The 24,253-nt window shown below is 42.0% G+C and overlaps 1 protein-coding gene across 1 annotated transcript in view; it reads right to left on the bottom strand.

Annotated features, from left to right (window-relative positions):
- Positions 1 to 24,253, bottom strand: part of PDZD2 (PDZ domain containing 2) — a 362,151-nt gene that overhangs the window by 67,097 nt on the left and 270,801 nt on the right. The window contains exons 6-7 of the mRNA XM_006873509.1: positions 13,061 to 13,172; positions 3,421 to 3,566 (exon numbers count right to left, since the gene is read on the bottom strand). Of these exons, the coding sequence (XP_006873571.1) occupies positions 3,421 to 3,566; positions 13,061 to 13,172 (258 nt within the window). The remainder of the gene's footprint in view (positions 1 to 3,420; positions 3,567 to 13,060; positions 13,173 to 24,253) is intronic.

Genomic DNA, 24,253 nt, shown 5'->3' with positions numbered 1-24,253 from the left:
GTACATGGTAGATCAAATCTCCATCCTTTACAATATGTACACATGCAACAACATTGCATATCTTGCCAACGTTGCATGTGTGCATATAACATATATGTTATTTATAACATAAACAAGAGATTAAGTGAATCTATTGCTAAAGCACTTCTTCTACCAGCTAGCTCCTTACTATTGTTCTTACAATAACAATTTTCTTAAATGATGTCGGTATCCCAGTGTAAGCAAGACAAGCAAAATCAATTCAGATTTAACATGAGCGAAGCAATATCACAAAATATTATTTTATTCTTAATGTCTATATTCTATGTTCAAAGGTCGAAAGGAGATGTCTGCCAATGGTATTTTCATAGTCATGGCAGTTTAGAACAATCATGTTTTGTATTTTTATAAAATATCTGCCAGCAATGTGGGTTTAGTAAGGTTACTACTATACAGGGTCGCTATGGGTCGGAACCGACTCGATGGCACACAACAACAACAACAACAACCCTTTGACGAAACCATCAAAGAGATGGCAAGATATAGCCTATGGATTCTCAATCCTAGAACACAGAGTAAGTATCATGTTGGATATATCAGGGAATTCTTTCTTTGGTCATCAATCTTCACCAACGCGAGAAATAAAGGCCAACATGTTTCATTTATCTCTTGAAGAGTTTCAGGAATTTTCTTGCACTTTCTAGTTACCCTGTGCTATTTCGCAGGGTAACCACTATTTAAACTTAAATAGAAATAAAAGTATGAAATGTAGTCCTCAGTATCACTAGCCTCTTTTCAAGATCTCAGTAGACACATGGGACTAGTGGCTATCCTACTGGACAGTCTGGGCTCAGGACATTCCCATGACTGTAGAAAAAGTTCTACTGGATATTCAAGACGACGAAGTTCCTGAGTGGGGCAAATACTGAACGTGCTTAGCTGCTAACTAAAAGGCTGGAGGATTGAGTCTACCCAGGAGTGCCTCGGAAGAGAGTCCTGGTGATTACTTCCCCAAAATTAGTCACTGAAAACGCCAGGAGTCACAGTTCTACTCTCATACACATGCGCTCACCAGGAATCCGAGTAGACTTGACAACTGGTAATTCTATGTACTACTTGTTAGTGAAGGGAAGGGATGGGTTCTGTGAGAAGAAGAAAAGGGTAGAAAATAAGAGAAGACAGGAGAGAACAGGGAGATGGAAAGAGGAAAAGATCCTATTTTTCTTAAGCTTTCTTCACTAGTCCCTGTTTCCTGGTTCCTGGACGCAGGTTAGAAATGGGTGGTCAGGCTCAGGTTTCTCATTGGCACAGCTTAGAAATCACCATTAGAATAGGAGACATCCACGTGGTGACTGACGGCAGGACAACCCTCTCTCAGCTTTCACATGAACAAATTCTGCCTGGCAATGGGGCTCTCCAACAACTCTTTGATCTCCGCCTGACCCTACTGGTCTACCTGGGTCATTCTGAGGCCACAGGTCTGTCTCCAGTCATAGGTTTGCACTCATTTTAACCATGTCCCGAGCAAGATTTTTGCTGTGCTTTTTCTCAGCGCCGGTTTCCCTGGAGTTGTCTTTTGGTGGATTTAACACAAAACCGCTTGAGCAGCAAACTCTGCCTCTGAGCCGTGGACACACTTGCTAGATGTCTCATGACACATACAAACTATGTTCAAAAACCTTTCTTTACAGTAGCTTCGGCTTATCATCTTCAGTAAAACACTGAACCTCTCTCAGAGTGAGCTGTCTTCTCTGTAAAACAGTCATAAACACCTGGTCCTTTACAGCTCTACAATCTAGAAGTCTCCATGTACTTGTGGTGTTGTTGCTGTCATTCCCCCCCACCCCACCCCCACCCCTGCTTCATCCCAGTTCTTGGTAGACAGTGCTAAAGACTCCTCTTCAGCCCTCTGTCTGATGGTTGTTGTTGTTAAGTGGCATGGAGTTGGTTCTATCTTATAGAGATGCTGTAAAGTATTTCCATGGAACAACTGTGGGTTTGAACTGCCAACCCTGTGGTTAGCAGTACAGTGCTTATCCTATAGTGCTACACCAGGACTTGAAGAACATTCCATAGGTTTCCCAGACACTGAGGCTACTTTCAAACTGTTCACCCAGTTTGTACTGGATTGAGGAAAACATCACTGAGAAGCATCCCCCATACAAGGTTATGGAACCCTGAGCTCTGAGGGACAGGAATATCAACATCATCAGCTACTTTACCAGTCTCTGGTGTGGCACTGTAGGACCAGCACTGGACTGTGAACCACAAGGGCAGCAGTTCAAACCCACCAGCAGGTCCTCATGAACCCTATACAGGGTTGCTATGAGTTGGAACCGACTCAACAGCATTTAACAACACTACCACCCCTGTGGATATGGGCTGTCCAAGTTATCGTGGTGTATCTAGTAGGACCCCAGGTGTGGCACACGCGCACACACACACACACACACACACACACAACTTTCCTCACTCACACACATTCCTGCATCCACCCACACAGTTATTAAACTGACACATGATGCTCCCATTAAACAAACGGTGGCGGTCCAACCACAGACTCTGAGACGCCATTATCTCCTGCCAATTGAGCGCAGCGTTTAGTTCCAAAACACACAGTCAAAAGGGGGTCAAGATGCTGGGATTCAAAAAGGGATTTCCCCCTGCTATTGGAGGAGCTTTGGTAGTGTCGTGTTTATGAGTCGGGCTCCTAATCTCATAGTCAGCAGTTCAAAACTACCAGCTGTTCTGTTGGAGAAAGATGAGGCTTTCTGCTCCCATAAAGATTTACAGCCTGGTAAACACTATACAGAAAGAGCTCTGGTAGTGTAGTGGTTACGAATTGGGCTGAGAACCTTAAGATCAGCAGTTCGAAACTACCAGCTGTTCCGCGGGAGAAAGATGAGGCTTTCTGCTCCCGTAAAGATTACAGCCTCGGAAAACCCTGTACAGGGTCGCTATGAGTCAGAACCGACTCCACGGCACATAACAACAACAAACACTATACAGGGTTGCTACGAATTGGAACCAACTCCATGGCACATAATCACCAATCACTACTGTAGGATAAGCACTGGACTGCTAATCACAGAGTTGGTGGTTCAAACCCACCAGCTGCTTCTTGGGAACATTATCCAGGGTTGCTGTGAGTTGGATCTGACTTAGTGCACTTACAACAGCAAGAACAACAACAACACTATTTTCGAATATTGGACTGACTTCTTTCTAGCCTCTCTGGATAGACCTCTCTTTCTGTACTATACTTCTCAAAGCATATAAACCCCACAATACTCCCAGCCCACACCAATGGCTGTTCTTCAGAACAAGGAAGCTCTTGCTGGTGTTTGAAGGAAAAAAAGAAAAAACATAGTGACATAAGGGCTTTTCTCTCCCTTCCAAGCACTGTTGTCTGTGTCCAAGGCTCTGTGGTACCTGACCCACCTGTGAGGTTCCAGAAGAGTCCAGCAGCTGGGGAAGAGAATGCTTCCGGCCATCTCGGGAGACCTCCAAAATCCTAACCCTGGGATCTCCATTTCTTACCATCAGCTCGTTATATTCTTCAACAGATTCTAGACGGTGCACACCCCCTTGAAAATAGAAGGAAGCACACAAACATGGCTTTCTAAGGGACAGAAAGAACCATAAATGCATACACAGGCATAAAGCTGTTGCATTTACATCCACATTCAATGTTTTCAGAAGGTTCCAAGCTCACCAAATTGTGGGCTGAGACCATGAATGTCAGGGTATGAAGAAACTGACGTTTACTGACGTGACCAGGTAAGGGAAAACCAATACACCTAATCCAAATAAGCTGCAGCAACAACATGTAACAACAAAAAAGTTTGCCCGTGCAATAAGCATTAGCGAGAATGCTGTAGGTAGATGGTTTTTTAGTGATGGAGAATTAATGCTTTATGGTTCTGCTACTGCAATTAAATGCTGTCCAGTCAGTTCCGACGCATAGTGACCCTGTGTAGGGTTTCCGAGGAGCGGTTGGGTTGGTGGGGTTGTAAAAGATGCTTTTTATATATAGGAATGACTTTAATATAGTAATGACTTTTTTTTTATATATATATATACAAAAAAACACAGAAAATATATATTCACTGAAATGACCAAAGGGCACACTTTGCAAGCCAGCCTCCTGTCATCAGACACGTAGTCTTTCTCAGTCTATGGGACTAGAGTCCTCAGCTGCTAGATCTCTCTGTGTCGCCACCTCTGCTTCTATCTCTGCCTTTGCTGTCGCTGTTTTTCTGGTTAGGGTCCCACGTTCCACGTTCCTCTCATGCTCTTCCCACTTTTTTTTTTTTTCCCCCTCAATAATGAAAGCATTTATTATCAAGCGAATTGGGGAATAAAATGTGCTTCAAATACTACATATGTGGGGGGAGGGCACCACACTCCACACAATTACAACCAAAGACCTGACATTTGTACACCTCAGACATCTTTATTTCACTCCTGTTATGCTGTGAGTTCCTAGGGAATAGGTTCTAGCAGCTCAGGCTCCTTCCCCTTGGTTCTCCCACAGTGCACCTCTCTGGGTGGAGCATCTGGTGCTTTAGTTGAACTCAGGTCCCTTTCTCTTTGGTTTCCTTCATTTTCTGATCATTTTCCTTCACTCCTTCAGGAAGCTATCTCGGCTCTGAGAGTGTTAAACATACTCAGTGTGCACATTAAGTCTCTTGGTGAGAATCTTGCCCTTGACTTGCTTGTTTACAACAATGCTGACAGCATGCTGGGTCACATTGTAGCCTCTTCCAGTTTTGCTGTGGTAACATTTGTGGGGCATGCCTTTTTGAACTGTGCCCACTCCCTTGATGTCCACAGTATCGATTTGCATGTATATGACCAAAGGAACGACCCCATGTTTTCTGAAAGGCCTGGAGACCACATAGCGGGTGCCTTGCCTCTTTCCCTTTCTGTTCGTCATCTTGGTGGATTACTGCAAGATGGCGGCTCCAGCCAAAAGGAAGACCTCCCTCTTGATGGTCTTAGGGTCCTGTTTCTGGAATGAAATATGAACTACTCCCCTCTTTTTGTTACATATCTTCTACCTTTACAGTTGTGACAATTGCAATTAGTCATGATAAAAATCATTCACTACTGAATCAAAAGAATCCTATCCCCATCTCCTTTCACTAGACCCATCTAGACAAGAGGAAAACTGTTCACTGGGGATTCTACCTTAGTAATGACTTTTAAAAAAAGTTTCTATAGTGTCTGAGTGATAGTTTACATGGGAGAACATTGGGTTTATACTCATCATATTTTGTTTCACTGCGGTGACTTTTTAAATACAATTTTTATTGTATTTAACATACAATGTATGTTAACAAGTATAACATACAGAAATGTACACAAATCATATATGCAGTAAATGCATGCAGTTCAATAAAATTTCACAGAATGAATGCATTGATAACACCCAGATCACAAAGCAGACGATTAGAGAACCAAGTCACTTCTGTGTCACCAATCACTAATTCTGATGTGGCACAGTGGGTTAATAATGCGTTGGACTGCAAGGTCGGACTGCGATACAGGGTTGGTGGTTCAAACCCACCGGCCGCTCCTTGGAAACTCTATACAAGGTCACTAAAAGCCCAAACTGACTCCACAGCACTTAACAACAACAATCACCCCTTATCCAAGGGTAACCAGTATCCTGACTTATAACATCATACACTAAGTTTGGCTGTTCTCAAACTTCGTATATATGAACTTCTGCAATACGTACCTTTTTGTGTCTTAGCATTTATGTCTGTGAAATTCAACCATGTTGCTGGATTCAGCAATAGTTTGTTCTTCCTATTTTTATATATTTCATTGTATAAACATACTACAGTTCAGATGTCCAATCTATTACTGATGAACATTTGGCTTGTTTCCATTAAAAACATAGAAACCATTCTTAGCTTATGGCCATCCAAAACCAGTTATGTGCCATAGTTTACTGACCCCTGATCTAGAATATACTGCTACAAATCATTCTGGCACTTTTCCTTATACATGTCATTTCTGTTGGACGTATAGCGAGCACTGGGAAATATCACGGGCATATATCTGAAACATTTTTCTGATATTCTCTGCTTTCAGAGAATATCAGAAATATGTTTACCTGTGCTTTATTGACTACGCAAAGGCTCTCAATTGTGGGGATCATGACAACCTATAGACAACATTGTGAAGTATGAGTATTCCGGAACACTTAATTGTGCTCATGAGGAATCTGTACCTGGACTAAGAGGCAGGTGTTAGAACAGAACATGGAAATACTGAATGGTTTAAAATTAAGAAAGGTGTGTGACAGGGTTGTATTCTTTAACCATACTTATTCAACCTGTACGCTGAGCAGATAATCTGAGAATCTGGATTCTGTAAAGAAAAACGTGGCATCAGGATTGGAGGAAGACTCATTAACAACCTGTGATATGCAGATGATACAAACTTGCTTGATGAAAGTGAAGAGGACTTAAAACATTTACTGATGAAGACCAAAGAGCACAGCCTTCAGTATGGATTACATCTCAATATTAAGAAAACAAAAATCCTCACCACTGGACCAATAAATGACATTCTTATCAATGGAGAAAAGATTGAAGTTGTCAAGGACTTCATTCTTCTTGGATCAACTATCAATACTCAACGAAGCAGCAGTCAAGAAATCAAACTATGTATTGCATTAGACAAATCTGCTGCACAAGACCTTTTTAAAGTGTTGAAGAGCAAAGATGTCAGCTTGAGGACTAAGGTGTGTCTGACCCAAGCCATGGTATTTTCAATAACGTCATATGCATGTGAAAGCTGGACAGTGAATAAGGAAGACCACAGAATTGATGCTTTTGAGTTATGGTGTTGGAGGGGAGAATATTGAAAGTTCCATGGGCTACCAAAAGAACCAATAGATCTGTTTTGGAAGAAGTGCAGACAGAATGCTCTTTGGAGGCCAAGATGGCCAAACTTTGTCTTTCATACTTTGGACATATTGTCAGGAGGGACCAGTCACTGGAGAGGGATATCATGATTGGTAAGGTGGAGGGTCAGAGAAAAAGAGGAAGACCTCAATGAGATAGATTGGCCAAGTGGCAGCATTGATGGACTCAAGTGTGGCAGCAGTAGTGAGGTTGGCCCAGGATCAGGCAGTGTTTTGTTCTGCTGTGCACAGGGTCACTGTGAATCGGTACCAACTTGATGGCACCTAACAACAACAACAATAACATAGCTGTACCCGTAGGAGTAGGAAATATCACAGGTATATATCCATGCTCCTATAGCTGTACCCCCAGGAGTGGGAATGTATCATGGTCACCAGCAGCATGAACAATTTCCAACTTCCCCATATTTTCATCACACTTGCTAATGTCAGTCTTTTAAAATTTTAGTTAGTCTGGTAGGTATGTAATTCAATTTCACTGTGGTTTTAATGTGCATTTCCCTGAGGACTAATGAGATTCAACTCCATTTCAGATATTCCTTGGCAGTTAGCTATCCTCTTTTGCAATGTGTCTGCTCAAACCTTTTACACATTCTTTTATTTGGTTTCTGGCATTTTGTTGTTTTATCAGAGTTTTCATTTTTTATGTTTACTATATCTTGGATATGAATCCTTTGTAGTATCCATATTTTACAAATATGTTCTCTAACTCTGTGACTTACATCTTTCATTCTTTTAATAATAGTTTTTGATTAACAAAAGTTGATTAATTAAAAAAATCTGGGAATGTCTATTTCACTCTCAATTTAAAATAAATAATTTTAATGTAGTACAATATATACAACCAACAGATCTGTTTTGGAAGAAGTGCAGCCAGAATGCTCCTTGGAGGCCATGATGGCCAAACATCGTCTCTCATACTTCGGACATATTGTCAGGAGGGACCAGTCGCTGGAGAAAGATATCATGTTTGGTAAGGTGGAGGGTCAGAGAAAAAGAAGACCCTCAGAGAGATGGATTGGCAAAGTGGCAACATCAGTGTGCTCAAGTGTGGCAACAATTGTGAGGTTGGCCCAGGATCGGGCAGTGTTTTGTTCTGCTGTGCACAGGGTCGCTATGAGTCAGCACCAACTCAACGGCACCTGACAACAATCAATTTATATTAAGGAGCCCTGGTAATGTACTGGAATACAAGCCAGGTTGCAAACCAAAAGGTCAGCAGTTCAAGTCCACCAGGTGCTCTGTGGGAAAAAGATGAGGCTTTCTGCTCCTGTAAAGATTGACAGCCTCGGAAACCCTAAAAAGACTCGCCATGAGTAGGAAGTAACTCAACGGCACACAACTACCACCATCACCACCAATTTATATTATATGTAATTTAAAGTAAGATAATTTAAAACACTTTAATCTTCAGAGATAATTCAACTACCTATAAATATATTTATAATCATATTACACAGTTTACATTATACGGAATATAGATGTGTATGCATTTGAATGTATGTCTTCTATATATATTACATACATATACACATACAAGTGGGTTTCAAAAAGTTTGTGGAAAATGGAATTAAAGAATGGGATTTTTCCATGAGCTTTCGGAAGCTCGCTCATATGTGTGTAATTTGAATACCAAATTTTCCAAGATGATATAATGTTCCATTTGATGATCTAAAATTTCAATTTACCTACTCTTTTTCAGATAACTTTTCATGGAATAAAACAAAGATTTCATGGAATAAAAAGATAATTCTGGATTCTCTTAAAAACAATAGATTGATGAATTTTAAATATTGATAAAATAGTGCTGATACAGTTAATGGACATTACTAAAGACTTGGTTTTTCAAAAATTATTAACTTTGTTATAAAAAGTTAACCTTGTATATAGATTCTCAAACCTCTGAATTTTGAACTCTGTGATACAGAGTCTCAAACATGTGGAATTCCTTGGCAGCAAAAAGAAAATTTATATATAACAAGCTCATGACACTAAGCTTTAACATGAATAAAGAAAAATATCAGAATCACAAGGGTTCCCTGTCAGTACAAAGGGAGGTATGAAGTAAGGAAAATTCCAAGTTAGAGTATCAGAAAAATATTCCACGAGATGACAGATCTGTTCGTTTTAGAGCCAGACTGGGCAAGGCCTTTGTGGAAATGGTGGAAATCTCTTTGCGGAACCTGCTTAATCATTCATGATTTCAAAAATCCATGACCAGATTAATCTCTCTTGGCATGTCTACTCATTTGAAAAAGATTTATTAGAAGAAAATTCCATTTGAGCTGACAAGGGACACTTACCATGAACAGATGAGAAACCACATACAGTTGTTTCCTCCGATAATACACTGCTATGTGAATACCAGAGTGACATGCTTTATGAAAATATGAAATAAATGCCCAAACATACAGGACAAATTTGGAGACAATCCCATTAAAGTCTAAGTTCAAATGTCTTTAGGCTCAGTCTATTCCAAGCACTTAATGAAGACCCAATTCTTTACGTTTCTTTAGCCTGTTCCAAATAACTTCCTCAGTTTTATCTCTCACTGCCTTGCTGCATGAATCCTTTGCTATATCCTGATGACTCTTGGAGGGGTTTTGTCTACCTCTTTCCTCTGTTCCAAAAGTGGGGAGCATAAAAGAATCACCGGAGGCTTTATCCAACTTGCCTGACTTATCATTTCTCACTCCTTTCCTTGATTCTCTCTGAGAAACCCTGAGGGATTAATTTATCACATTATATTGATTGGCTCTCCTAGATGGCTGAGGTTGGTGGTTCAAACCCATCAGCTGCTCCTTGGAAACCCTGTACAGGGTCTCTATGAGCTGGAATCCACTCGACAGCACTTAACAACAACAACACGGCGGCTGAGAAGGAGTCCTGGTGTGGTGCTGCAGGATAAACACTGGACTGTTAACTGCAAGGCTGGTGGTTCAAACTCACCAGCCGCTCCTTGGAAACCCTGTACAGGGTCACTATGAGCCGGAACTGACTCGATAGTACTTAACAGCAACAGATGGCTGAGGAGGAAAGAAAAGTTGCCAAGCTAATCACTTGCCAATTATTATTTTTTAACCCATTGGCCTTAAATACTGCTTATCCATTTTGTTCCAAGTATAGACCACTATTCCCCCTCTCAACCCCACATTCTGCAAAATCCTGCCAAGTTCCTTTAGTCTTATATCTCTGAGTGCCACAACCCAGAGGGACTTCCGGGTTCTGTAACTCCTGTGTGTTTTACTGCCTGTCATCATTCGAAGTGCATGTGTGTAACATCCTTTCCGGAGCCCCACATTCTTGAGGAGACAGCCTTCCTATCTGGGTCCATTCAGGCATCTTCCCCTCTTGAGAGGAAAAGAGGTGAGGCCAATACCAATGAGAATGACGGTGCTGATGACAAGAGTGATTCTAGCACAGACACTATCATGTAGCGAGGACCCATGGTGTATGAATGACACTCTGGAGTGGAAGGAGCAGCTGTAGTCTCTAACTTGATCCTTTCCACAAGGACTGGCACTTAATAGCCACTTGTGTCTATTCCCAGAATACATGTAGAGTATAACCCTCATTTTACAGATGAAGGTACTGAGATCCAGAGAGGCTAAGTAACTTGTCAGAAGTCACACAGCCAATAGTGGCAGAGCTGGGGATTGAACACAGTTCTACCTGATTTTATGCATGTGTTTCTTCCCCTAGTCTACACTTCCTTTCTATTGCCCTGAGCATCTGAGAAGGACACAGGAAGAGAAGTTGCCCTGTTTCTGGTAAATAGATGCTAACCCTGGGTTTACTGGTCAGCGAATGTGCTGTTCATTTTAAATTTCCAGTGTGAACAGAACAGGAGAATCACGGATCTCTATCCATGGGGAGACAGACAGAATTCTTTTCCAGATGCCCAGACGGCAGAGGGGAAGATAGAAAACACTTTGTCTGACAGTCAGAGGCTGTCCTGGAAGTGAGTGAATGACCTTTGGGATTCCCTCCACTTCTCAGTTCTCACCCATGACATGAAGCCTGCAATGACACCGGATTCAAAGGTCTCTCCTTTCGGTGCCAGTGGCTCCCCACCAACACAGCCAGGATTTACATTCCTTTCCCTGGTCATTCTTTCCACATAAGGCCCTCCCTCGGTACGACATCTCCCCCTCAGACTTCTCCGCAGCCTCTGGTCTCCATCTTTCCTTTCTGTCACAAGTCCACATGCTAACACTTTAGCTCAGGTACACACTGCCTATTTATCCCAGCTTACAAAGACAAGATTGATTTCATTACTCTGGGTTTAAAGATGATGTGTTTTGTTTTATTTGTCCTATACCTGCCACCTTGGCCAAGTCGTTGCCATTGAGTTGACAGACACTTATGGAGAACCCCTGTGTGTCAGAGTCAATCTGAGCCCATCGGGTTTTCGGTGGCTGATTTTTCTGATGTAGATTGTCAGGTGTTTCAATTCTGAGGCACTTGTGGGGAGACTTGTACTGCCAACTTTTCAGTTAAGCAGTTTAGTGCACTAACCCAAAATGGGGGTCTCCATGAGTTGCCACGACTTGACAGCAGCTGTGTTTTTTGTTTTATATGTGCTGGGCACATTCATTGTTGTTGCTGTCATTAGGTTCCCATGGAGTGAGTTCTGACTCATAGCGAAGCTAATGTCCAACAGAACGAGACACTAGCAAGTCCGGGGCCACCTCACAATCAGTGCTCTATTTAAGCCCATACTGCTGCCACTGGCTCAATTCATCTCCTTGGGGGTCTTCCTCTTTTTAGCGGATCCTCCACTTTACCAAGCATAATGTCCTTCTCCAGAGACTGGTCCCTCCTAGATAATATGTCAAAAGTATGAGAGATGAAGTCTTCCACCCTTCTCTTCTGAGGAGCATTCTGGTGGTACATTTAAGTGTGCTTAAAGCAAATGGGTTCAGCCTTACTGAGTGAAGATTATTATGCCCCCTCACCCCATGCCAGATGAGGAACTGGAAGTTCAGAGAGGTTAAATAACCAGCCCAAGGCCACACAGTAACTCAGAGCTGTGGTGCAAAACCAGTGAGGCTAGTCTCGTGTTTCCTGCTGTACCAATTGTCTCCAGGTGCAGACAACCAGGCAGGCTTCTCTGCTAGCCACAACAGATGTGGGACCAAGGGCTCACAACAATACTTTTAGGGACCCACAAAAACATTTTATATTCTTTTCCATCAGAAGGAAAAAAAGAATATAACAATAAATAAAATAGTGAATCTTAATCCGAATAGACCAACATAGTTGGAATAGTTTTTCATATGATGGATATTAATAAAGCTTGTGGAAAAGTGGAATAAAATGATAACGGATTTCTTCCACAAACTTTCTAAAGCCTCTCTCTCTATATATATATTTTTTCCATTGAAGGCAAAAAGTGTCTTGCTGTTGTGTGCCATTGAGTTGGTTCTGACCCAGTATGAGGTTTCAGAGAGTGGCTGGTGGGTTTGAACTCCCAACATTGCAGTAAACAGTCCAGTGCTTAACCTACAGCCCCTGAAAGTCATAATGGAACTCTGCATACAGGAGGTGGGGCGCTTCAAAAGTTTGTGGAAAAATCCCATTATTTTCAATTTCATTTTTCCATGAATGTTTTGAAGCTTCCTTATACAGCCTCTCTCAACACTGACTTTTTCTCTCAGGGCAAAGGTCAGCTCCTCTAAGGCTGTGCCCAGGAGATACAGAACCCATTTGCCCCAACATCTGCAACTCCATGTTATCCCTTGCTTAGATGAGACGCAGACCTGACATTAGATAAATGGCTCTCTGTCACTGGGAACTGACGTAAATCCAAGGTATGTTTGCTGGCCATCAGGAATATTCCAGAGTGCAAGAGGTCACCTGGACTATTATTGAAATGAATCAAACATTCAGAAAAATTATGTTTCACAGGAGACACACAGAGATGTTCACATTCATTTTGTTATGCCTCAGATAAACATATGCATGTGGGCAGTCAAACTGAACTCTGTCATTATGCCTGGGGCCTGCATTACCTAAACAGAAAACAGTTCAGTTTTGTGGAAACAAAGTGCTAACCCCTCACTGGCTTTATCGGTGCACTGCTGAGATGCAAAGCTCATTTTCAGGCAAGCTGAATCAGGCAGGGCTCCCACTCACCTGAAAGACGACTCTTGAGTTTCATTTTACTGCTGCCCTGTTTGGGACTTTCCAAGTTCCCCTTGGGCTCCTCAGGGCCACATGGGTCTTGGGTCTCGTCTGCCCTGGGTATCTGAAAAGTAGACAGCACAGAGTTAGTGGGAGACACTGTCATCCCTTCAAAGAACGATCTGAAGTCTTGAGGAGCCACAAGCAGGTGTCCTGTGAGGAAAAAGGTTTATGGGATTAAAGTCCAGCCCAGGAGATAACTTGGAGTCACAGAACCTCATGCTGCCAAGTTCCTCCTCAGCATACCTCTGGCCAGATAGAACCATTTGGTCTCTCGTTCTACATGTGAAGAAATGACTTGGCCAAAGTCACATTGGTGGTCACACAGGTGGTCAATGGCAAAGCCACAGCTAGCTCCCAAGTCTCTTGGCTTGTGGCTGGAACAATGCCTATTGCAGCCAATACTAAGTCAAAACTTGAAGGGCAAATCCTATCCCCACAGAGAGATTCCAAGGTTCCTAAGAGTCAGTGAAACTTTGCTTGTGTAGATTCCAAATACCTCCTGGTGTGGTATTGTAGGATAAGCACTGAACTGTGAACCACAAAGTCGATGGTTCAAACCCACCAGCTGCTCTTCAGAAATTCTGTAGAGTCGCTATGGGTTGGAACCAACTCAACAGCAGTTAACACCAAGCAACTGTCCCTGTACTACACTGTTGAGGACTGACTGAATATCTCTCAGAATGAAGCACTGTCCCGGCTACATGGAAGCCCTGACATGAAGTCAGCCTCATGTCTGTAAATTACATGTTTGTCTATGGTACCAGATGCCAAGAGCTGATAAAAAAGGTGGTTCTAAGACCCGCTATGTCCTGCAATCCAGAAAAATCAAACATGCTATTCCAGGACCTAAAATACTATTTATCAGTGAGGAAAAGCAGACTTACGTATTTGAGTGTGCTTATAAAAAAATTTGTGAGTAAATTTACAAGTACAAAACTTATGAGCTAGCTACTGCATACAATGGGCCTTTCCATTTGAAATTTTATTTTTAAGGTTCCAGAGGAAAAAAGTCTTAAAATATAAAAGATTCATACAATGGAACATTTATACACTTTAAAAAGATAAATGCCTTTACCATTTAGCAGTTATTAGAAAGACATGCCTTTATAATGTTAAAAAAAAAAAATCCAAAACCTTCTGAATTCTAACATATACATCATATATAAAATTCGGTATGCAAAAGTGTATAAAGTAAGCAACAAGAATAATCTCCAGGGAATCCCTCTTATAAGAGGTAATTAAGTATCTAAGACTTGTCCCACCAAGTTCAAATAAGCTTTCTGGATGAGGAAGAGGGGAATAACGTGAGAAATGAGGAGATGGAGGCAAAGTTGCACAAGACGAACTGGGAAAACAAGTGAATCCTGACACGTAAAAGAAAGCTAGCAAATTTGGCGAATTAATATTCCAATCTCAGGGATGGGTAAGTCTCCAGGTTTAAATTATTAAGAAAAAGAGGGAATGGAATGCAAGGGGACTTTAGAGATTCTCGAGGGCGATGTCTTTCCCAACCCCAAATCATAACATCAATCATACCCACCAGAAAACCAACCAACCAACCACCTTTGCAGCCTGCCAGAGAGGAGACATGCCAATAGAAGTTACCAATGAGGTTACCAATGAGACCCACTCCCAGGTGTGCCTTTAAGTGAAGTCTGCAGGTCACTCGGCAGAGGTGCCTGTGGTTCTGTTTTAGCCTTACTTATGTGCAAGAAAAGTCTTTTCAGTGATTTAAAAGTACCTGGTACAGCAAGTAAAGGTGACTGTGATGACGAATTTGTTGTGACTAGGAGTTGGTTCAATCATTTCAAAGTGAGGGCAAATGTGCATGACATGAAAGAGTCCTGGTGCAGAGCTGTAGGATAAGCACTGGACTATAAGACTGGTGTGAACCGCAAGGTCAATGATTTAAACCCACCAGCTGTTTCTCGGAAACCCTATACAGGTTTTCTATGAGTTAGAATCTACTTGATGGCACTCACAACAACAAAGGGCAAATGGGAGTTAGTTCTGGTATGGTGCTGTAGGATAAGCAGTGGACTACTAACCATACAATTGACAGTTCAAACCCTATACAGGTTCACTATGAGTCAGAATTGACAACAGGGGTTAGTAAACAGGGAGACTACCTGTCATTCAGATAGAACCTCAGGGCCTCCTCTTTGCTTTGCTTACCTGTCTCCAGATTGTAAGCAGTACTGACCTCAGACAAGAGTTAAATTTGGGTGCTCTCAGAGTATACCAGCTGGCACTCATGGAAAGGGAACACAAACCAAACCGAATCTGCAACCATGCAGTCAATCTCGACTCATAGCAACCCTGTAGGACAAACTAGGCCTGCCCCATACGGTTCCCAAGACTGTAAAGTCTTTATGGGATCAGACTGCTACCTTTTACTCCTGTGGAATGGCTAACGGTTGGACTGTGGGCCTTTCACGGAGCAGCCCAGAGCTTTAAACACTGCACCGCTGGGGAGCCTCTATGGTAAGGCCGGACAACACATTGGCCTCCTGTCTCTAGGCTTACAAAGTTTCCTCCTTGTTTCCCAACACAGTCCCAGGGTTTCATAGAATCAGAGGCAGAAGGGGGCTTCAGAAAGTTCCTGGAAGCATGGAATTACAATAGAGTTTCTCCGTGAACTTTTGGAAGCACCCTCAGACTTTGATGATCATGTGTTTGCACATAAGTGCCCAACAAGCAAAGTGACCCGCCCACGGCTTCTCAGCTCTTTGCAGACAAATCGTGACTTGATTCTGGGTCTCCGACTTCCAGCCTTTCCAGGATAGTCCCCTGCTCCATCCCAAAATGCATTTTAAATAAATTAAGGATCTGGGTAATTAGTAGTATACAAACAACTAGTTTGTTCATCCCAATATTTCATTTTATTTTCACAACAAACACATATGCCAAGTTGTAGATTGTGTTCCCCCAAAATATATGCTACAGTCTTAATACCCAGTACCTGTGAATGTGGTGTTATTTATTTATCTTTAAGTTTTTATTGTGGATTGAGTGAAAGTTTACAGGGCAGATTATCAGTTTTACATTCAACAAATCATCACAAAGATTACATTCCCCTCCATGTACCCTCAATTAACAGTATTTCTCTCTACTCCTTTTAGCTCTTTAAAAAAAAAACTAAAAAACCCTTCGGGTATATATAATAATTTATACCACCAAAGGGTACATTCTGCAAGTTTGTCTCATGGCCACCATCTCTTAGTGCCTCTCTTCTCATGAATCTAGAGTCCTCAGCTGTTCCCTCTTTCCATGTCCCCATCTCTGCCTCCATTTCTGGTGTCGCTGCTTCTCTGGATAAGGTTTTTCATTCTGCTTGTCCTCTACTCTCTTGATGGTCCTAGGATCCTTTGTTTCTGGACTGTAAGATTAAACTGCTCACTCATTTTTGTTACAAAACTTCTACCTTTACAATTGTGACAGTTGCCATCAGTCATAATAATTACTCACTATTGAATCATAAGAATTTTATCCCCATCTCTTTTACCAGAACCATCTAGACAAGATGACAACTATTCAGTGGGGACTCTTTCTTCCCCCACACACTCTTAAACTCCCTCTTGAAACCTTGTAAGCTAGTCACTTCATGCCTTTATCGCCCCCTCATTTTAGGTAGCCAATGTCTAAGTTGCCCGTCCCTATCTACCCTGTGTACAGAGGGGATAGCATTGATACTTGATGTGAAGACTCCTTCCCTCTCTGTTGGTATTTAGAGTTACTACTGCCATGATTATAGGTCAGGTTCATCAAATTGTAGCAATTTACCCTTGTTTCCTTTAACAACAACAACATTTTTTATTTTTATTTTTTATATCTTCCTCTAGATGAGTTCTGATTATCAAGCCAGGTCAAATGAGTACTCTCTGCACATTTGGGTGTTCTTGTGCGTCTCCCCTCACTTCATATTAGCTGGATCTTTCACTCTCAGCTCTGGCCCTCTGTGGCTGTGTCCTTGTCCACGGGCTCAGGTGTCCCCAGGTCTCACCACACATTGGACCAACCAGCCCTTTTCTCTCTCTCATCTCCAGGTCAACGGGAGTCGATGGACCGTGGTTGAACTCAGCCTATTTCTTCATTGCTGCCTTTCCCCGTCTTCCACTCACCAGAAGCCCAGTGTGGTCATTAACAAGCTTACATGCCTGCTCATGTGTTCCCTTTGAGTTTCAGTCTTAGAGGGAGGTCTGTCCTGAAGGAACTTGATTGTTTGCCTTGATGGCTTCCTGGTGAACAGCTTGCTTATTCTTGAAGTAGTCAGTCATACTGTCATTTTTGTTTTGGGTTTTTTCCTGATGCTCTTTCTTTGAAGATGCATCTTCTGTCACTCTAGTGGTTCCAGGCTGGTCTGCTTGTCTTTCTAGTGGGAGTGTCCCACCTCAGAAGGTTCTGGATGGGACTCAGGAGTCCACCTAATGTCCTATACTCTGCAAAGGCTCCGCAAGAGGCCTGTTTCACTGCACAAGTTGTAGAACCCCTTTTAGGTATTCCAATCAGTTATAGGCTGAAGATGGGCTTACAAGTTTTCTGTAATCATGTTTTCTGACATTCCTTTCTATCCCACTCAAGTGTCTATTTTACAATAGTAGGCAAGGAAAGCCAATATTCATAAGACAGTCAAGCATCTTGGTATTATTTCCCCTCTTCAAACTATGCCTAGATCCCTGTATCACAGAGCCCTGTTGTTCCAAGGTTAAGCATGCTTCACAAAGGAAGAATGCTATGTGATGACAGTCAGAGGTTGCATCTACATGCCAAGCAACGCCAAAGATTGCCAGCAAGCTTCAGGAGCTGGGTCCTTCCTTCCTTCCCTAGAGCAAGGGTCCTTCCTCCCCTAGAGCCTTCAGAGGCAGCATGGCTTCTGTTCTATGGCTTCACCTTGACTTCTAGCCTCCAGAGCTGTGAGGGAAATTTTGTGTTGTTTAAGCTACTCAGTTTGTGGTATTTTGTTATGCCCAGAGGAAACAGACACAAAGACAAAAATACTACTGCCTCCTCTTGACAGGACTCCTGATGTGGCACTGTAGACTCAGCACTGTACCATGAACCACAAAGTTGGCAGTTCAAACCAAGCAGCTGCTTCTTGGAAACCCTATACAGGGTCAATATGAATCAGAATTGACTTCGTGGCACTTAACAACAACAACCTCTTGACAGACAAGTTGCCGTCTACTCTGCAGCAGTGGGTTTCTTTTGGTTTTTGAAACATGAAGATAGAAAATGAAAAAAATACTTCAGTAATACATCATTAAAAAAAACACCCATATAGCTGAGATCTAGACTAGATTGTTCAACGTGGAGTAGTGTAGAGTTATATTAAGTATACATATAACAAGTTTAATCTTAAGTCTTTCTGATGCAAGCTAAAATGCTGTAGACTTGAATTTTCCAAATCTGAGTGAAGTGGTTTAGAAGAGAAGGCCAGTGTCAAATAACAATGCTTTCTTTTTCAATCACCCAATAATATAAAGGAGATTTCATGTCCATGATCTACAAAATATTAATAACATTTCATATGCTAAAAAAATCTCATGCTAATGATGTTGGATATAACATTACTACTGGAAGCCTGTAGCTGGACCCAGCAAGAATGGGCTAGAGACATCTCAAATCTGGTGAAGGACATGCTGTTACACTTAAGCCAGACAGAGCAAGTTTCTTTCAGAACTCATAGAAAGTGTCAGCATCAGGTTCTGAAGGTTTCCTCATTTAACAGAAAACGGGCTTGTCGTGATTTTAGGCAGTCTGTAACTCAATGAGCAGGAAGCGAGTTGTTTAGTCATGTTAGCTGCAGATTGTTTCAGGAAATGGAAAAATACAAAGTGCAGTTTTGATTACAATGAGCCATGTGACAACTGTCTGAAATGCTCCCTCTGAAAGAATCCCTAGGTTGTGTGCAATTTTTTTTTTTTTTTCAGATGCACAGGGAAAAAAAATCATTCTGGAAATGATGTCATTTAGTTGTTCTAAAATGAAATGTGCAAAACATTCTCCTGTAAGGCATTTGGTTCAGAGAAATAGTTGATGCAATCTATTATTCATGAGCAATTTCTAATTCCTGTGTTACAAAGCAATGCCATTATATGAAGGGGATTGCATACAGTTCGCCAATATCCAAGTTAGAGCCTCTGTGTTTGTACCATATTCCGCACCTGTAACTTAAGAGGTTCCTTCTCAGTGGAGATCTATCACCTGTAGCTTCTGGCTTATAGCAAAGCCTTAGGGAAGAGTGGTTAAGAATTGAGCCATGAGGTTCAGCTGGTCCATTTTATCAGTGGGTTAGGAACATTGTTGTGTTGTTACTTTTGACTTATAGGGACTCCATGTACATCAGAGTGAACCACTGTCCAGTCCTGTTACATGCCTCCACCTCCTCATGTACTGATGTCCTTATTTGAAAGCCGAGGACTGATTTAAGAATTATTGATATGTTTTTGATTAAAGGTGGCAGATTTACCTCTTGAGACCACACTAAAAATGACAGGAAAAGGATTAAAGAAAAGAAGAAGAAAAGCCAATTCCACAAGGGCAAAGAGAACAGGAGACAAGAGCAATACAAGTCTGAAAGCCAGAAAGTAGACAGGCGCGTGTGATAACAGAACTGATTTGAGAAAGTTGAATCCTCAATTGAGATGAAATGAGGCCCAAAAAAGAAACTGATTTCTGCAGACAGCTCCCCCAGTACTAAGCAACTGGCCATGTAGGACCTCTGGGAGTGGAGAGGAAGGTAAGGCGAAAGGGTTGAAAGAGGTGAATGTGATTGTCACGGGCATTTAGAGAGGGCCTGATGCTGAGTGGATTCCCAGAAGTCAGGAATGGCCCAGAGCAGCAGTTCTACGACTTGGATGTGTGTCAGCATCACCTGGAGAGCTGATCAAAGCACAGAGGCCCATGAGAAGGGGAGGGACCAACAGAAGTAGCCCCAGAGAAGGAGCTGCCATTTCCTGCCCCCTCCCCCGCCCCCTTCTCTGAGTTTGCTCCAGCAGGGAAGGATCACAGTAACACCAATAGCCCACCAGCCAAAAAGTCTATCCAGAAGAGAATGGTTATTTGAATAATTTTATTTTTATATTTCTACATGCATTAGTACTTTAGTTAGCAATGGAAACCTCTGTCCCACTCTGTATGAACTACAAGCACACGAAGTGTGTATATCCAGCAATTAAGTGCTTTGAGTCAGTTCTGACTCATAGTGACCCTACATAGGGCTTTTGAGGTATGGCTGGTAGGTTTGAACCGCTGACCTTGCAGTTAGCACTCTAGTGCTTACACTATGACTCCGAAAATACTAGTATATGTCATAGGATTACAATGAAGACGTAGTTGAAATAAGAATATTTACATAAAAGTGAGCACACACACACACACACATATATATATATATACACACACACACACACACACAAGGGGGCTTCAAAAAGTTCATGGAAAAATGGAATGAAAAGAGAATGGGCATTAGACAATGGAATATTATGCTACCTTGAAGAATAACAAGGAAGCTGCTAGCCACCACATAACATGGATGAACCTTGAGGACATTATGCTGAGTGAAATTAGTCAGTCACAAAAGGAGAAATACTGCATAGGACCATTATTGTAAAAGCTTAAAAAAAATACCCACACTAAAAGGAAAAAAAAAAAAATTTGTCAGTGACCGGGTTATAGGGGGTAGGGTGAGGGGAGGGAGGAGAAGGTGGAGCCCAGGGTAGGGAATAGACACAGGATAGTTTGGGTGTTGTGGGGGTGGTGGGGGTGGTGGTAATACACAAGAAGTGGGAGGGGAATGGAAGAACAAGGTGAAGGGGAGAAAATTTATGCAGGTTTGCAAGGGCTAAGTGGGACAGAAGTAAACAGAAATGTAAGCTCAACCTTGGAACAATAGGGTTCTGGGATACAGGGATTGAGGCATGGTTTGAATGGTAAAAGGGGAAATCATGTTAAGATGCTTGACTATCTTATGAATCTTGGTTTCCCTTGCCTACTATTGTAAAATACACATGAGGAAGAGAGAAAGGAATAGCCAGAAATACCACTAAAGAAAGCTGGTAACCCCATCTTCAGCCTATAACTGATTAGAATACCTAAAATGGGTATAGAACCTGCCCAATGAAACAGGCTTCCTGTGGAGCCTTTGTATTGGCATAAGAACATAGGTGGAATCCTGATCCCTACCCAGAACACTCTGAGGTGGGAAATTTCCACTTGAAAAGACAAGCAGACCAGTCTGGAGCACCTAGAGGAAGAGAGATATTTCTTGAAAGAAAGACCAGCAGGAAAGATAAAAAACAATAAGGGGCAGTCTGATTGACTACTACAAGAACAAGTAATTTGTTCCCTGGGGAACTATCAAGGCAATTAAGTCCCCTCAGGGCAAATCCTCTTCCAAGACTGAAACTCAAAGAGAATAAGTGAGCAGGAATGTAATCTTGCTGGTGACCAGTTGGTCTGCCTATATTTGGAAGTGGGGGAAAAAGCAACAATGAAGCTGTGAGCTAAGTCCAATCACATTCAATAGACTCCTGTCAACCTGGATCGCTACTTGGTTGGCCAGCAGTATAGCAAGACCTGGGGATGCCTGAGCCCATGGACAGGGACATAGTCACAGAGGACCACAGTGGAGAGTTAAGCGTCCAGCTGATATGAAGTGAGGGGAGATGCACAAGAATGCCTATACTTGCAGATAGTACCCATTCAACCTAGCTTCAATGGCAAGATGATCAGAATTAGATTAGAGGAAGAAAGAAAAGGGAAAAAAAGTGTAATCCACTACAATTTGATGAGCTTGACCTATACATATGGATGTAGTAGCTTAAAAGAGGGAACAAATCTTTACAAAAAAGATCATTTCCACCCCCTCTGCACACAGGGTTGACATGGATGGGCAACTTAGACATTGGCTACCCAAATTTGGGGGAGGGGGAGGGGCACAACGAAGGCACCAAGTGACTGGCTTACAAGTTTTCATGAGGGAGCTTAGTTTCAGAAGGTACTGGGGAAGGAGATAAGTGGTTTCCAACCTGTCTAGACGGGGCTGTTGAAAGGAGATGGGGATAAGACTCTTGTGAATAATTGTTATCAGGACTGATTGTGAATGTGGCAAATGTAAAGGCAGACATTTTGTAACAAAAAGGAGGGGAGTGGTTGATCTTGCAGCCTAGGGTCAGAGGGCCCTGGGACCATCAAGGGAGAAGAGTGGAGTGTGGGACCCTACCCAGAGAAGCAGTGACACCAGAGATGGTGGCAGAGATGATGACATGGAGAGATGGAGCTGCTGGGGACTCTAGACTCAAGGAGGGAGAGGGGCTATTTGCTGGCAGCTGGGGGGTTGGTGTGCAGTGTATACCCTTTGGTTGTTTGAATGGTTGTATATTCCTGAGTGCTTTGGTATACATCCAAAACAACAACAACAACAACAAAAACACACAAAAAAACCCAGAGGGATTGGAAGCAAATGATGATGCATGAAGGGGACTGTAATCATTGCAATGAAATGAAGTACGATAGGATGAATGTAAAGCTGTTGCTCTCCCATGTAAACTTGCACTCAATTCACAATAAAAACTAAAAAAGAAAAAAGAAAGTAATATCAGCAGGAAGAGAACATTATCTAATGAAAATGTTCTATGGTTGATACTTCTCCATCCTAAAATGGAAATGGAATTTATATAGCATTGCTCCAAAAATACAAAGTATAAATTGAATTGAGAGAGAGAGAGAGAGAGATTGAGAGAGAGAGAGAGAGAGAGAGAGAGAGTGAATATGGGTATTTTTCATGAACTTTTTGAAACTCTCCTAGGGAATTTTACATCCCTGTGTCTCATTTCCATGTGATGAGATCTCCACAAGCACCCCAACACTGGTGCCCTTGCTTTATCCCAGATAGCAGGAGTTGTTTACTTTGTTGGTGGGTGTTATGAGTTGAATTGTGCCCCACTCAGCCCCTCCTAATCCCTGGTACCTGTGACTTTATTTGGAAACAGGGTCTTTGCAGATGCAATCAAGTTAAGATAAGGCTCAGAGTGGGCTCCAATTCAATGATTGGTGTCCTTATTTGGAGAGACAGGGACACACAGGGAAACAGGCCATGTGAAAATGGGGACCAAGACTGGAGGCTGTAGCCACATACCAGTGACTCCTAGGATTGCCCACAACCACCAGAAGTTTGAAGAATCAAGCAAGTGTTCTTCTCCAGAACCGCCATAGATAATACGGTCCTCTTGATGCCTCGATTTCAGAATCTGTCTTCCAGAATTGTGAGGGAATAAATTGTTTGTGGTAACTTGCTATAGCAGCGCTAGGTCTTACTATCAGAATAGAAACAATAGAAGAGAGAAAGTCAATGGGATTAGCTAGAGCAGAAACGTCCAGACCTTAAATAGTGAAGGGTATTTGAAGGGAAGAGATTATGAAGTCCAGAGTAGATCAGTGTGTAAGGGAAAGGGATGTACTAGTTCCTAACTACTTCCAAATTAGATATCATACAATTAGAAGACATTTTTATTATTAATAGATTAGAAAAGATTGAGACCTACAGAAATCTGGGGAAAAGAAAAAAAATCAGAGCACAGAATGAAATGAATCTCCTAAAGAAATACCAAGCCCAGAAAAGTATTGAGATGTCTTCTGCCCCCTACCCCTCAAACAATTTCTACAAGAATAATTCAACTGTGAAATCTTTCAACAAACTGATGCTGCACTGGAGGCAATCACTTACCTAGACCAAGAAATTTGGAGGACAGCTAGTTACCTGGCCAACTGATCGAAAGAGATCCATATTTGCGCCCATTCCAAAAAGAGGGGACCCAATGGAATACGGAAATCATCAGATAATATCATTAATATCACATGCAAGTAAAAATTTGCTAACAATAATTCAAAAACAGCAGCAACTGTACACTGACAGGAACTACCAGAGGTTCAAGTGGGATTCAGATGAGGACACAGAACAAGGGATATCATTGCTAAAGTCAGATGGATCTTGACTGAAAGCAAAGAACTACAGAAAGATGTTTACCTGTGTTTTATTGACTACACAAAGATTTTTGACTGTGTGGATCATGAGAAGCTATGGACAATATTTTTGAGAATGAGTATTCCAAATACTTAATTGTGCTCATGAGGAATCTGTAC

The sequence above is a fragment of the Chrysochloris asiatica genome, unplaced genomic scaffold (assembly GCF_000296735.1).
Source record: "Chrysochloris asiatica unplaced genomic scaffold, ChrAsi1.0 scaffold00243, whole genome shotgun sequence".
Taxonomy (NCBI): Eukaryota; Metazoa; Chordata; class Mammalia; order Afrosoricida; family Chrysochloridae; genus Chrysochloris; species Chrysochloris asiatica.
The sequence above is the reverse complement of the archived record's forward strand: the minus strand, read 5'-3'. Positions and strand labels throughout refer to the sequence as shown.